This window comes from Papio anubis, chromosome 11 (genome assembly GCF_008728515.1).
Source record: "Papio anubis isolate 15944 chromosome 11, Panubis1.0, whole genome shotgun sequence".
NCBI lineage: Eukaryota > Metazoa > Chordata > Mammalia > Primates > Cercopithecidae > Papio > Papio anubis.
In genome coordinates, this window is record NC_044986.1 from 35,546,923 (window position 1) to 35,563,718 (window position 16,796).

A 16,796-nucleotide genomic window follows, 5' to 3' on the forward strand; every position below is an offset into this window, starting at 1 on the left:
AGTTTGAGACTGCAGTGAGCTGTGATCGTGCTACTGCACTCCAGCCTGGTTGACAGTGAGACCCTGTCTCAAAAAACAGAAAATAAATTACTATTAAAAAACAATTCTTCTCACAGCTTGAAACACAAGTTTTCCCATCTCTGGCCTTTATGAAGTCCCTTCTTTTCCCCCTCCACACACCTTCCCTGCAGGAGAAGCTCACATCCCTTACCGAGGCACCCTGCGCTCTGGCCCTGTGCCCCTCTGCCTTTGATATTTAGCCTTGCCTCGTCTGGGCTGCTTTACCTGGATAGCCTCCCATTGCCCTTACACGGGGTGTTACACCTAAGATCACATGGCTGCTCCACTGACTATTGGGAGAGCTCCTTCAAGGAAGGCAAAGGCTGGGTTTTATTCATCTTTTCATTCCTAGGACCTTCCGCATTTCTGCATGGAGTAGCATGTACTATGTACTTCTCTAGTGCTACACCTGCCGGGGAGTGCTACTCCCAGTGCTACTCCCATAGTAGGTGCTTGATACCCAAGCATTCAAGAAAACAAAACAGTTCAGTTCAAACTACATTTCATTCTATTTTTAATCTTTCTACCTGTTCTCCCCAAGGATTCAGATGTTCACAGTGGTGTGACAAGAGGCTCCCTGAGTCAGCCACACAAAATGCGAGGTCACTCCGGGTGCCAGCTGCTCTTCTGCTTCAGGCAGTGTCATCCTGCTCTGCTTTTCCCCCAAAACTCTATATCTCCCCTCCTCCTCTGACACTCCCTAGATAAATAGATTTTCTTTATAGACTTCAACCAGCCGATGATGAATTTTGGTAGCAGAAACATTTCTCACTTCAAATCAGATTGCAGCTTCCCATCTGGGGACCACGAAGCTGGGGCAGTGGTTCTCAACCCAGACTGTCCATTAATATGATCTGGGCAGCTTCTAAAAATACACAGCACTCAAACTCCCACCTCAGACCAGTTCAATCAGAAGCTGGGTAAGGGACCTGGGTGGTGGCATATTTCTAAACACCTCCACCCCAGGTGGTTCTGTTGGGCACCTAGGGTTCAGAGCCGCCAGCCTAGAGTCTCATATCACCTGACAGCTTCCTGGGAATGCAGGCTCTCAGGGGCCACCCCACACCTACCGAATCCGAATCTGTATTTTCAACATGACCCTCAAGTGATTGGTAAGCACACTGCCTTTTGAGGAGCATTTCTTTAGAGGAAGAACAGTTTTTAAACAACTATGACAAATTGCAAGCAGTTTCTGTTGATTCATGTTATCAATTGGACATACTCATTCCCGTGCTTACTTAACACATATTAACAGAGAAGCTGCTAGGTATCAGGCACTATGATGGTTTCTGGGAACACAAGGGCATATGTTTCTATCTTGGCCTGCAAATTCCTGCCCAGAATCCCTTCTTCCTAGGCTCTGCCCTTTGATGGGAGCTATCCTTCATCTCCTTGACCTGACCCTCTCTCCAGCATCAACCCTTTCCCCTTCTCACCTCTTCATAAAAATTAGAGTCAGAATCCCTCTTTGTCACTTCTTGTCAATTGTGGTACTTTGATCCTGAGCTGAAGACAGCCAGCTCTGAGTGTGTAAAGATAAACTGAGCCTGGGCAGCTCTGGAGATTGCATAACCTAGGATTGATTTCAGCTCCTTAGATCCAGAGGCAGAGGAGAATGTTCTTAAACCAATCTTGTACCTTCACTGTAGTATATAGCCTGGTTTCAGGACTCTGGGAGCTACAGTATGGAGCCTTGCTGTTCGATGTGTAGTTTATGGACCGACATCATCACCACCACCTGGGAGCTTGTTAGAAATATAGAATCTTGGACTCCACTGCAGAGTTATTGAATCAGAATCTGCATTTTAACAAGACCACCAGGTGATTCACACACACATTAAAGTTTGAGAAGCACTGATATAGAACAGTGCTCATCAAATTTTGCAACATATTAGAATCATGTGGGAGCTTTTAAAAATCTGATATCCCATGATTATATATTAACAGCAACAAAAATTTGGTGCCCTTACTACACATCCTGTGCCAGTTAAGTCAGAATATCTTGAGATGAGACCCAAGCATTCGTATTTTTTTATTGTGATGCAATACACAGAACATAAAATTTGCAATTTTAACCATATTTAAGTATATACTTTAGTGATGTTATGCATATTAACATTGTTGTACAACCATGACCACCATCTATCTTTAGAACTTCTTCATATTCCCAAAAAGAAACTCCATAATCCACTAAACACTCCCATTTCCCCTCTACCCACTCCATGGCAACCACCATTCTGCTTTCTGCCTCTATGAATCTGACTACTCTGGACACCTTGTAGAAGTGGAACATACAGTATTTGTCCTTTTGCGACTGGCTTATTTCACTTAGCATAATGTCTTCAAGATTTACCCACCTTGTACTGTGTGTCAGAATTTCTTTCCTTTTACTTATTTTTTATTTTTTCTTTCTTCCTATATAAAAGCAATTCCTCCATGTTTAAAGCTGAACAATACTCATTGTATGCATAGGTCACATTTTGTTTATCCATTCAGCTGTTGACGGACACTTGGGTTGCTTCTGCCTTTTGGCTATTGTGAATAATACTTTTATGAACATGGGTGTACAAATATCTGTTCATGTCTCTTTTTGCAGTTCTTTCGTGTATATGCCCAAGTGGAATTGCTAGATCATATGACAATTCTAATTGGAATTTTTTGAGGAATTGCCATACTGTTTTTCACAGCAGCTGCATTATTTTACATTTCCACCAGCAGTGCACAAGGATTCCAATTTCTCTACATCCTCACCAACACTTATTTTCTGTTTTTGTTTTTTATTATAGCCATTCTAATGGGTGTGAAATGGTATCTCATTGTGGTTTTGATTTGCATATCCCTAATGATTAGTGATGTTTCATGTACTTATTGAGCATTTGTATATCTTTGGAGAAACGTCTATTCAAGTCCTTTGTTGTGAGTCAAGTTGTTTAGTTTTTTTGTTGTTGAGTTGTAGTTCTTTATATATTCTGGATATTAATACCTTGTTACATATATGATTTGCAAATATTTCCTCCCATTCTGTGAGTTCCCTTTTCACTCTTTTGATAGTGTCCTTGGATGTACAAAAGTTTTAATTTTGATGCAGTCTGTTTTAGCTATTTTTTCTTTTGTTGCCTGTGCTTTTGCTGTCTTATCCAAGAAACTATTGTCAGGCATCAGAATTTTTTTAAAGCTCCCCAGATGATTCCAATGCATAGCCAAGATTGAGCAGTGTTTCTCAAATTTTAACATGCATTGGAATAATCTGAAATCTTGTTAAAATGCAGATTCTGATTTATTAAGTCTGGAGTGGGATCCAAGTTTCTGCATTTCCAACAAGCTCCTAAATGACGCTGATGCGCTGGTCTGCCGACTGCTCTGAGCAGCCAGGGTAGAGAAGAGCATTTAAATGATTTACTTTATCTGAACCCCCCAAAAAGAGGGTAAATATTATATTTACAGACCGTCTTCTAAGCTTCCTCACCATAACCATTGCCCAAAAAATACACCATCAAGACAGCCCACTGCTTATCCCTGACTTTCAAACTGGTACTGAGCAGCCCGGTGGGTGCATTGGGTGTGTTTGGCGTGGCAGAGCAATGAAATGTAAAGGACTTATTCTCCCCACCCCACTCTTTCCCTGGTCTCGGGGGGAGGCCAACCACTGCTCTACTCATGCTGGGTGAGTTCAGGATGCACATGATGGCTTGCTCCTCTCTGGCCTTGGCCCTTGTGAGGCAACTACTATAGAACCCTGCTGAAAAGCTTGTCTTGTTCAAAATATGTTTCATATCCTCAGAAAGGAAAATCACATTGGTTGGCCTGAAGTTTATAGAAGCAACTCAGGAGGGAAAAAACTGCTGAAGGTCTGCATCTAAAAAAAAATCCTTTAATTCATCATAGAATTTTAGAGCCGGAAAGGACCTTTAGAGAACTCCAAACCTTCATTTTGGAGAAGAAAACTGAGACCCAAAGAGGTTGTGACTTGTTTAAGGTCACCCAGGCAAAATAGAGGTCAGCCAGTGGGTGCATTATTTATTTCTCATCTTGCTTTAAGTTATTTATCTGGAAACGGATAACACAGAGCAGCTACTTCTTTCGTATCTCTCCTTTTCATTAAAAGAAAAGGTAAAACTAAAGAGACTAGATCATGGTTCTTGACTCTCAGGGCCTTCATTAGAAAGGTTCTAATGATTAGAACTTTTAGGCTCATATTACCCCAATGGGACCAGCCTCACTAGTGGCCATGACCCAAATTGCAGGTGTGGTGCCTGGGAGGAACTAACTAGCTTCTAAAACACATGTCGGATGCCACTTTTCTCTTCCATGCCCATTGCTGATGTTGTAAGCTGATCACAGCACTCTTTCCAGCCACTGCCAGTCAATTGGATTTGGCCCTCAAATTGAAACTCCTTTGCCATTCACTACAATAGAGGTCATCCGTTGAAAAGTCCAATGACCTTCAGATCCATGCTACATTTCGGCATGTCGACACTGGTTATTAAATACTCTTTAGTTTCTCATTTCCTCCCCCATCCCCACCCAGCTGCTCATTAATCCAATTATGAGTTTCCTTTATCCAATCAAAGTTCCTGCCAAGTTGCAAAGCTCTTCTAGTGATTCATGATGCATTTGTCTTTAGTGATTAGAAAACCCAGCAGAAGATGCTGTCTCGTTCAGACGTCTCTGTAATTTGGAATGACCTCAGTTTGGTAGTGCCACACCCCACATGTGCCCTTTGAACACACTACAAGAACCTCCTTCCCAGTTTTTGCCCTGCAATTGGAGCCTTGCCCCTGTGTCACTCCCCAGCCTCTCCAGCAAAGCATTCAAGAGGCTCCTGAATCACGTCTGACTCTGAAGGCAGTGCCCAGGCCCTTCATTTTGGTCTCTGGGTCCTTGAACAGCAAGCTCATTTGCTGGCAGGAGCATCTGTCTCCATATGGGGAGACAGTCTTCAGATCTTCCTTGCTCTTCCCTTCATTAAGACATCAGCCTCACTCAGCCTTGCTCTTGGCTGCCAGATGCACTGACAAGCCAGCAGGAAAAGTTCCATCTAGAATAGGTCTGCTACCTTCTGAAGGCAGGAAAGTATCGCTTTGCCTGCTGGGACTGGACCCATGCAGCCTTTGTGGGCCTCCTTCCAGCAGAGCCTTTAAAACATTCCATGAGTGCTGATTCTAGGCCTGCGGAGAGAGTCTCAGGGTGGTGCCATCTACAGCGTTCCAAGTGTCTCCCTTACTTTCACTCAAGGGAGGTGGAGTCCCTCCACCTCCTTGGCCATTTTCATCTGTCTCCTGGGTGTGTGCCACTGGCTCCCATGGCACCAGGCTACTTGGCAACACCCCGAGTTATGTTAGAGATATAATAATGAATTATACAATGCATTATACATAATTAATTTATAATGAAACACGCACGCAGTGGTTTAATTTCTCCAAGTGAATGATGTGCTACCCGCCAGATCCTGCTGGAACGCCTTTCCTAACTGACTGCTTCTTGGTCTGGAGGTGATGGCCAGCTGCCCTAGGGAGGGATCTTGGCTTGAGGAACCTGCCAGGTCGCATATTCCCCCTGGCTACCTCTGGAGTACGTACCACAGAAGAACAGCCTTTCATTGCATCTACTATTGTTCTAGGTCTGGATACTCATGAGGGTCTCACCCAAACTCTGCATTGTTTGAGAGCTGTTATGTTCTTCATTCTCCCAGTCTTTCTCCCAGAGTGTGGGAAATGCCTTTGTATTTATACCTTTCCCTCCCCATCTCCCTCCCTTCCTCCCTCATTTCCTTCCTTCCACAAATATGAAATAAATGAAGGAAAGAAGTGCCTATTATGTGAACTACCCTTGGCTTGCTGCATATCAGTGAATAAAACAGAGATCCTTGCCCAAGTGGAGCTTACACTCTAGCAGAGGGAGGCACACAATAAATTATAAGTGTAATAATAAGTAAATTACACCATACGTCATACAATGATAGGTGCCATAGAAAAAGAAAAAGCAGAGCAGGCTAAGGGCGATCAGCCATGATGGAGGCAGGTTGCAGTTTCAAGGAGGGTGGGCAGGGTAGGGCAGGGTTTGTGGAAAAGTAGCAGCCTAGGCACTGCCAAGCTCTCCATGAATAGGAGAGAAAGGCACTCTGGGCCTACCCAGGACTTTAATGTTCTGGGGTTGCTTTGGTTACAGGTTCTTTCAGTAACGTTTGTCACTTTTGGTTTCAGATGTCCAGGATGTTCCTGCTGCTGCTCTGGTTTCTGCCTATCACTGAGGGGTCCCAGCGGGCTGAACCCATGTTCACTGCAGTCACCAACTCAGTTCTGCCCCCTGACTATGACAGTAATCCCACCCAGCTCAACTATGGTGTGGCAGTTACTGATGTGGACCATGATGGGGACTTTGAGATCGTCGTGGCGGGGTAAGTGCCTCCCACCCTCAGCTTTTGCTGTAATAAGGCTGTGCGACAACTCCAAATCCCTGTGACTTGCAACAACATACATTCTCGTAGGTCTGTGGTCGTCTGCTGGGCTCAGCTGGGGTTCTGGGATGCTGTGGCCTCGCCTTTTGCTACTGCAGTGAGTCAGGATGGAAGGAAGTTTGGAAGAAGGGTGTTTGATCCACAGGCTTTTCAGGGAGAAAACTGGAATGCTCTGCTTTAAGGCACTCTCTTCTCTTCATATTTAAGCCTACTTGATTATGCAGGTATTACTTCTTTACCAGTGGGGCTGTAGGATCTCTGTACAGGAAGGCCTTAAGGGTGACAATTATGATAGAAGGGGATGCTCAAAGCTGCCTTTGCACAGCACTTTACGTAAGACTAAGAAAACATTAATTAACCATTTCAAAGAGGGGGGCAGATGGAAATTAAGAGGGACAGCTAAACCTCTGCTGCACATGCCTTGGTGCCCACGGCTCCATTCTCTCCTGAAAACCAACATTGGGTTGCAAAAAAAGCATAAGACTAGGAATCCTGAGTTCATGCCCTAAGATGTAAACGTTCTAGTTGTATGACCTTCAGTCTCTTACTCACTGAGATTCAGAGATATCCTCTGTAAAACGGGGAATAACTGTAATGGCTTGTTGTCTTGAAGCCTTCATAGGCTATTGCATGTGACAGTGCATTGTAAATTTCTGCCAATCACCATTGACAATTACTGTGCACTGAGGGTGCAGTGGCTCACGCCTGTAATCTCAACACTTTAGGAGGCCAAGATGAGTGAATCACTTGAGGTCAGGAGTTCAAGACCAGCCTGGCCAACATGGTGAAATCCCGTCTCTACTGAAAATACAAAAATTAGCTGGGCATGGTGACACACGCCTGTAATCCCAGCTATTCAGGTGACTGAGGCACAAGAATTGCTTGAACCCAGGAGGCAGAGGTTGCAGTGAGCTGAGACGGCACCACTGCACTCCAGCCTGGGCGATAGAGCAAGACTCCGTCTAAAAAAAAAAAAAAAAGATTGTGCATCGAGCACTGATATGTGCCAGGCACTATGCATCATCTCATTTCACATCCCTCATTTTATTTCATCCCCAACAGCACTATGAAGTAAATGTATTGTCATCCTCATTGAGAGAAAAAGGAAGGTGGGGTTCAGAGACAGTAAGCAGCTTGCTCTCTGCTAAGTAAATAGTAAGTAGATGAGTCGGGATCTGAACCCCAAGGCTTCCTAACTCTACAGCTGCCAAACAGCACTGTACAAAGTTTCGTTATCACTTCAAAAATCAGTCAATCAATAAAAACACTACAGGGGCCTGTCGACCTCATTCTGGGAGGCCCGAGCTTTTTTGGTAGCACTAAAGTAACTGGCGGGTAACATTATTTGCAGCAATTGCATGTAACAGTAGAAAGCTTTGACCTTGGAATTGGAAGACCTGGTTTTAATTCTAACCGTAGCCAACCCAGTATTTATAAACCTTATGCAATTTACTTTACACAGACCCACTTTCCTCATCTAAATAAAATGGGCATATTGAAATCTATAAGGTAGTCATGAGGGTTAGTGGTGAGATGTATAGAAAAGATTCTTTGTAAAGTACAGTTTTTATTTTGTCTGTTCATTTCTTCTACCCTGCAAAGAGTAGAGTTACTCAATTCTAGGCCTCCTAGATCTAGATTGGTATGCTGTCCAGAAGCACTTTCTGTGATGATGTAAATGTTCTGTGTTGATGCTGTCCAGTATGGAATCCACCAGCCACATGTAGCTACTGAGTATGTGAAATGGTAGCTAGTGTGACCAATGAACTGAATTTTTAAATTTTCTTTTATTTTAATTAAAAATAGTCACTTTTGAATTGGACAGTACGGTTCTGGGCTTTTAGAGGGAAAAAACTAAAGAGCTGAATATGACAGAAAAGGAGAAATGGAATCATTGTAATGACTCTTTTTACCTTGGGTGACCTGAGCAGATTTGCAGTCAATCAGCCTTGCCTGTGTCCAGTTCTGTGACTGTCCAGTTGCTCTCTGAATCAGGGAGACACCCTCCTCACTAAGTCCATGCCCAACCTGACTCCCAGAACCTTGTGCCACTCTGCCAGAATCTCTGGTTAGAGGACTTTGATGCATCTCTGAGACGTTCTGTTTGGATGGTTGCCCTGCCTCCTACTTGGCGACCCTGGCCTCCCCTGATAGACCCTGGGGACTGAAAAAGGACAGAGAAAAGCAGGGCAACCGTCCTTCTCTCCTCCTTCTCGCCCCCCAAGTTGCAACTATTATGCCCTCCTTTCATCTTGGAAGATGGTATACTCTTGTATTCCCACAAGTTAATATGGAAAAAAGTAAGACCTGAGATATGAACAGAAAGTGTCTTCACCCTATTTTCTTCTCCTTCTGAGACCTGGACATGTGGAAGGAGCTAGCCAGATCCCAGAGCATGGAAAGCCTCTCCCTGTCTCCACTGGGAAGCTGTCTCTGATTTCAGTACCTTGCACCCCTCTCCCAGCCCCTGCCCCTACACTGAGCAGCCAACGCTGCTTCTTATGGTCTGGCTTTCCCTCCTTCTCCCCTGGCTATTGCAGGAGACCCATTGGGTCCCCCCTGCTCTGTTGCACTCTTTTCCCATGGTTCCAGATGGAAGGAAAGAAAGGGTGCGAAGAGCCAAGCACACCCCCTAAAGGAGGATGCAAAGAGCCTCTTACAGCATACTTCATTATTTTTGCTATCATTTTCCCCTTTCCACAGCATCTCTCTGAAAGGCATGCTGAAATAGTAGGCACAGGTTGCATTGCTCTCCTCATGATTCATCTTTCAGCTGCGAAGAACAGAACTAGCAGAGAAGGTCTTGGCCCCAGGGCTGGTGCTGGCCTGGGTCTATTTGGGAAGAAGCAGAGCTGTTTGGTAGCAGGATTTTCAGTTTGCCTGTCCTTTCCAGGTCAAACGGAGTGATATGTGCCCCCATGGGCCCACTCGCTGAGGTCAATTCCCTGAGCCTGTGTGTAAATGTGGGCTCTGTGTGCAGGTCTTTATCCTGCCAGTCCTTTGATGTGCAGGGGATTGCTCCTGCACCTCCTGAGCCTTCAGTTTCTTTCTTTCCAAGTGTTGGACATTCATTTCATCTTCCTCTTCAATGAAGTCTTTTTCACGTTCTCTTTCAATAAATGTGCCTTTGTGTACTCTGTGGCAGTGAAGCTAGACCATCATTTGCACTGACAGCAAGGTTTAGAAGTCTCAACCTTGTGTAGCTTGCTGTTTATATGGGTCCTGTAGGACTTTGGAGTCATCCTCTGGAAACAAGAACTAGACTGTCCTGGGTCTTGATGTGGAATCAGCCATTTAGAGAGAGCCCTGTCTCTTCTAGGGCAGGGTTGAGCCAGGCAGCCTCTGTCTGAGAAAGCTTGGGCTGCTGGATGTTATTCTGAAAGATATTTATTGCTCACCCCCAGCAAAGAACAAGAGTTACACAGAAGACAGGATGGCAAAATTGGGCAGTCTCCCAGCTCCAGGTCAGGCTTTCTTTGTGGCTGTTGTGAAGCATTGTGAATTCTCAGAGCATCAGAAAGACACATTCTAATTTGAGTACCAAAATACATTCCAAAGGCAAATATAACTTTTTATTATCTTCAGCTTAGGATGATTTGTCACTGTCTCCTTTTTGGTGCTGGATAACCAGAAATGGACTATACAGACATATTTAAATCAGGATGTTGGGAGGTCATTTGGTCCACCCCTTGCCTTACAATAAGGCCACACATACAGTATTCAGAGGCTCCATTTACTTTGAGCCATCTGAGGGAATGTGGCAATCCTATTGTAATCCAGCTCGATAGTTACTTATGTCAAGAACCAATTTGACTAATCTGAATCCCTCATATTAGAGCTTAATAAGCTATTTCTTTTAGCTTTTGTTTTGTTATTGCCTTTGAAGATATAAACCAAATGATCACTATCTTTTCAAACAATGAAAGCTAGGATCACTGCCCTGCCTTTCATCCCATGTGGACTTTTTGGCAACATTTCTGATTTTGACCCTTAGATTTCATCCACCCTAAACCTATATTTAATTCTGTTTTATTATCTGTCTGATTGTCACCTCTCTGTGTAAGAATCATGTAGCAGGAGTTGAAATTTTGAAATATTGCATTTGTAGCCTTTATCAGGGGTACCTACGGTCCAGTTCATAACAGGTTCACCCTCTATTACCTTGTAGACCTTTCCACTACCTGGCCCCTGAAAGCATTTACTTTTGCCACCCCTGGTAGAACAGTCAGCTCTTCTGTTTATAAAGCACTCCGTACTTGAACTTGTCTTGAATGTGTTGACCTTGTAGTATGTCTGACTGGAGCCCTGTTGCTTTGAGTATTTACTCTTTGAATAGGTTTGTTTTGTGTTGCTTTTTCGGTGTCCTCGTTCTGGGTATTGACAGCATTGATTTTGAGCGTGTTGCGGGTCGGTTTGTGTTGTGTTTCAGATTCTTGAGTTAATTGTGATGGAAGGCGTGTGCATGTCTCTGACTCTGGGAGGAGCAGGAAATGACCGCCCTTTGTTCTGCGGGGATGGGGGAGGGCCTGGGCCGGCTCGGATCCTCTGCACATCTGGGCGAGTGCCTCCGCATATGGAGGGCTTATCTGTTAACCGGCAGGTGTATGATTGCAGTCTGCTCCCTGCGGGGTGAGGGGAAGATTTGATCACCTCTGGCAACTTCCACGCACGCACAGACCATTGAGGATCTTCAGTACTAGTTTTCCAGTAAATAGAAAGCCCAGTGGCTTCTCCTTTTCTCAGTGGAACTAAACACCCAATCTACAGTCTCACAGAGTCTGGAAAGGAATTCCTGTTGGTGTCAATCTTGTACAATTCCTTTAGAGCAGCTTTTGTTTCCTGGGATATCCCCAGAGGTCTGAGATAACACCCCTACCATCTCAGTTTCCAACAGGAGTTTGCTCAAATGGAAAGATTGTAGTGGTTGTAAAGTTTAAATCATGATTTAGATCCATTTTTCTACCCAAAGATTATTCATTTGATAAAACCGTAACACAGTCTTCACATTTGGAAGGGTTTCATTTAAAGGGATGCTACGTACTGTAAAGCAGTGTTTTCGGTTTTTCTTAATTTTGCAACTATGTCAGGAAACTTTTTAATTTACTAAAGTTAATTGAATTATTTAAAAGGCAAATTGTATTCAATTACCAAATTAATCACAATCATATAGGAGATAAATTTGCCATTATAAATAATAAGAACAATGATTTTTAAAAAGACACATTTATCCATGATTTAGCCAAAGCAGCATTTATGCATTTTATTATAAGTATGTATACATACATGTAGTATATAGATATATATAGTATTTATAGATAGATATGGTAAATAATAGGTAGATGTAGTATGTATATAAATATAATTAGATACATATTAAAATATATACATATATGCACACATTCACATATGCTTTTAACAAAATCAGTACAAATATTTTTGAACTTTCAGTCTTAATTGTTGTTTTGTATAACATTTTAATAGATTTGATAATCAGTTTTGATATTATCTTAAAGTGTTAAATTATTTCATTCTGTTTCTTTTTTTTTACTTAAAATATATTTTACTTTTGGCCAGGCACAGTGGCTCACACCTGTAATCCCACCACTTTGGGAGGCTGAGGCAGGCAGATCACCTGAGGTCAGGAGTTCGACACCAGCCTGGCCAACATGGTGAAACTCCGTCTCTACTAAAAATACAAGAATTAGCCAGACGTGGTGGCACGTGCCTATAATCCCATCTACTTGGGAGCCTGAGGCAGGAGAATTGCTTGAACTTGGGAGGCAGAGATTGCAGTGAGCCGAGATCATGCCTTTGCACCTCAGCCTGGATGACCAGAGCAAAACTCCATCTCCAAAAAAAAGAAAAAAATATATATATATATATGTATTACTTTTAATTACACTTAAGCACATTTTGTTGCAAAAAAAATCACACAACCTAGGTGAAGGTAAAAATCCATTTTTACCAATCCACACTCCTTCAAGACCATCCCAGCCCCCTCCCAGAATAACAACTTTTTCGGTCTGCTGTTTATGCTTCCAGAAATTTCTATGTCATGTATATGGAAAGAGTGTGTGAGAGACAGACAGAGACATAGGGAGAAAGAGTCTATGTTGTGTACATTTCTACTGTGTATATATATTATAAAATACATAATTTATGGAGAAATCACACTGATACATATTGTTCCAAAACTTGCTTTTTTTCACTGTATAATATGTTCAAACATATAGATGTAGCTTTTTTAAAAGTTGCTTAGTATGGATGTACTGTATTCATTTTGCCATTCCTCAAGTGATGTTTAAGCTGTTTCTAATCTGTGACCATTGCAAATTCCACCACACTGCATGTACATCCTTACACACATATGCAAATATTTCTTTAGGATGGATACCAAGAAGTAGAACCGCAGGGTCAGGGATATGTTCATTTTAAATTTTATTAGATATCACCAAATTGCTTCCAATCTAATCCTTTTGTATTTACTCATAGCCTAGAAATAAAAGACTTTGGATTATTCAGCTCAACAGCTGTTCAAGCACCTACTGTGTGTACAGCCAAATATGTTCCAGGGTCTGAACTTTGTCAATGTAGATTTAACAATCCCAAGAAGGAAAAGAGCGCCTCTTCTACATCTGCAAAGGAAGCTGCTGCTGTTAAAACTGGATTGAGGAACTTCAGTACTTTCTGATTCAAACTGCTGAAAGGGCCTACTCGAAAGCCTCTTCTGCAAAAATATATTTCTTAAATGGGTCACCCTTAACCCTGAGATTTCATTGTTGTTGGTATCATGGAAGAATGATTGCAGTGTGCCAGCTCTTCTGCTGTGGTTTTGGATGGACTGCCCCTGATTCTGAACACTAATAAATACCAATTAAATTAAATACTAATTAAATGCTAATACATATGAATTGGAGCAGGATCCAGGGCTTTTTTTAGCCCATTCTTAAAACTTTTCTAAAAAAGGTTACTCAGCAGTGCCTGGCAGGTTTGCCAGAGCTGTCTCATTGCCGCATCCATACCTCCTCCCCAGTCCTGGGCAGCCAGGAGCAATGGGCAGAATTCCACTTCCACCCCCTCACCCCAAATTACATACTCTCCTGATCAGCTCAAAGGTCTGAGGCCCCTATGTAATTACCCCAGACGCACACACAGACACACACAGACACACACACACACACACACACACAGAGCAACTGAGCCAGTTGGCGTGGTAGACAGAATAATGGCCTCCCCAAAATATCACATCCTAATCCCCAGAACCCACCAATATGTTATCTTACCTGGCAAAGTGGACTTCACAGAAGTGATTAAGTTAAAGACCTTGGAATGGGGAGAATATTCTGGATTATCTGAGTAGGCCCAATGTAATCAAAGGTCTTTAAAAGTGGGGAAAAGGGAGGCAGAAGGGGAAGTCAGAGTGATTCTGTGTGAAAAGGATTCAACCCACTATTCTGGCTTTGAAGATGGAGGGAGAGGCCAAGAGCCGAGGAATGTGGGCGGCCTCCAGAAGTTGGAAAAGGCAAGGAAACAGATTTATCCCTCGAGCCTCCAGAAGAAAACGCAGCCCTGCCAATCTTGATTTTAGCCCAGCAGGACCAATGCTGGACTTCTAATGTACAGAACTGTAAGATAACCCGTGTGTATTGTTGTAAGCCATTAAGTTCATTGTAAGTTTTCAAAGCAGCCATAGAAAACTAAAACACGAGATAAAAGGTTGACTGCTTGGTGTCATTTTTCAGAGAGGTGATGGCCATTACTTCAGAGAATTTTAACTGTGCTATTGTATAATTTCACAACAATAAACAAAATATGCTACCAAGAAATGTATTCGTTTTAATCAATGTCAATCCCTGTCATAGAGACATGTGAGTTTTGGGCCGGGCGCGGTGGCTCACACCCGTAATCCCAGCACTTTGGGAGGCCAAGGCAGGTGGATCACAAGGTCAGGAGATCGAGACCATCCTGGCTAACATGGTAAAACCCTATCTCTCCTAAAAATACAAAAAATACAAAAAAACAAATTGGCCGGGTGTGGTGACGGGTGCCTGTAGTCTCAGCTACTCTGGAAGCTGAGGCAGGGGAATGGCGTGAACCCGGGAGGCCGAGCTTACAGTGAGCCGAGATTGTGCCTCCGCACTCCAGCCTGGGCGACAGAGAGAGACTCTGTCTCAAAACAAACAAACAAAAAAAAGAAGGCCGGTCGCGGTGGCTCACGCCTGTATTCCCAGCACTTTAGGAGGCCGAGGCGGGCGGATTACGAGGTCAGAAGATCGAGGCCATCCTGGCTAACACATTGAAACCCCGTCTCTACTAAAGAATACAAAAAATTAGCCGGGCGTGGTGGTGGGCGCCTATAGTCCCAGCTACTCTGGAGCCTGAGGCAGGAGAATGGCGTGAACCCAGGAGGCGGAGGTTGCAGTGAGCCGAGATTGTGCCACTGCACTCCAGCCTGGGCGACAGAGCAAGAGTCCATCTCAAAAAAAAAAAAAAAAAAAAAAGAAAGAAAAGAAAAGAAAAAACCATGTGAGTTTTGTAAAGAATTCCTAAAAGCATACTTTGTTCCTCGGTGACTATCCGAATTAATTCACTCGGCAACTCACTGTTTGACACCTAGTGCTATGAGTGGCTGGAGGTGGAGAGAGGGAATTCAGAGCTTTTAAAGATCTCACTGTCTTTGGTGGGATAAACACACCCAAATTGGGTGAGGTCATAAGTGACCAGTGCCACCAGAGAGATGCAAGCATTCCTGGAGGTCAGAGGGGCCAAGAGCACTTCCAGCTGGGAATCACAGAGGTCTGGAGGTGGCATTTCGATGGCCGTGGAAGGACAGGTAGCCTGTAGATCTGTTTACCAAGGGGACAGAGCCTCTCTAGGTCAAAGAGAGTTTTAGGCTTATTTGTTTTTGTTCGTTTGTTTTTAAATTTATTTTTTAAAAAGGCTTTTAACAAAAAAACCTGATTTTCACAAAGTAGTGAAGAGTATTTATATAAAAAGCCATTCAAAAATAGTGATATAATTAAAACGCTAAAAATGCCTCTGCTGAAAACGGCAAAGCTACATTTAGTAGTCTGAATTTTTCATCCATTTAGAAAGTAGACGTATGCCGTGTCTCCAATCACTTTCCTTGAAGTCTCTCTTCTCCCCATTTTTTTAAGCGGTGGGCTGGCTGAAGGACCTTCTTAGTCCCATAGGCCCCACTGCAGGCTACAGAGGCCCAGGCCTAGGGCAGGAGAGAGCTGAGGTTGACCCTCCCCGGCCTTGCACCCCGGGCCTTCCTCATTCTTGCTCTGCTCTTTGGAATATACGCAGCTCCCACTCAGCATCACTGCTGCTCTAGGGGGCGGATCTGACGCCAGCCTCCCCATCCTGTGTTTTACTTCACACATCCCTTCTCTTCTCCAGTCCTACTGACCTGGTGAGCAGGTGGTCTTATCATTTTGCTGTGATTCTGACTTAATTTTCCCTCTAAGGAAACTTTTGAGTTTATTTTTGAGGTGCGGGTATCTAGAACACAAAAGGATGTGCGGAAGCTAAAAACAAACATTCCCACTTCAGATTTGTACCATGCTCTTCCCTAGTTTACCTTCACCTGCTTGCAGCCTACAGTTATGGAGGCATAGAGAGCAGGAAAAGCACGTGTCTGGTATTTTACTGATATCTCATTTTAACCATCAAGCAGTTCATATGAGATGCAGCATTTAATTGATCCTAAGTCACAATTTTTTTTTTTTACATTTTAATATCTCTAAAATTGAGATGGGACTTAGAATTGGCAGCCTGCGTTTACTGGCAGAGTTCTTCTTTGCCTAGAGATATGTAATATCATGGTAAGTCTTATTGCCAATGACACTTTAGATTTGACGAAAACACTGTAAATAGTGTCGTCCCTGTTTTGCAGATGAGGAACCTGAGGTCCAGAGACCTGCTTGCGTTCTCAGAGATGGTAAAAAGTAGAATAATATTCTATTTATGCCCATTAAATTAAGCTTGTTAATCGTGTTATTCAAATGACAATCTTTACTACATTTTTTTCTGCTTGGCCTATTAATAACTGAGGGGCTTGCTTTGTAATATCCTACTATGGCGGTTCATTTCTCTCAGTAATTCTGTCAATTTTTGTTTTATACATGTAGAGGCTAATTTGTTAGGTGCAACTTTACCAATTGTATTTTCCTGGTGAATGGACCCATTGTCAAGAAGTGATCTCATCCATCCCTAAATACACATTTGGTCTGATAACATGATATCTATTCCAGCTTTTTTTTTGGTTAGTATT

General features: G+C 43.1%; 1 protein-coding gene across 2 annotated transcripts in view; it reads left to right on the top strand.

Annotated features, from left to right (window-relative positions):
• CRTAC1 (cartilage acidic protein 1) overlaps positions 1-16,796 on the top strand; it is a 164,453-nt gene that overhangs the window by 12,935 nt on the left and 134,722 nt on the right. For both annotated transcript variants that reach the window (XM_003904095.5, XM_009215109.3), the window contains exon 2: positions 6,264-6,457. In XM_003904095.5, coding sequence (XP_003904144.1) covers positions 6,264-6,457 — 194 coding nt within the window. The remainder of the gene's footprint in view (positions 1-6,263; positions 6,458-16,796) is intronic.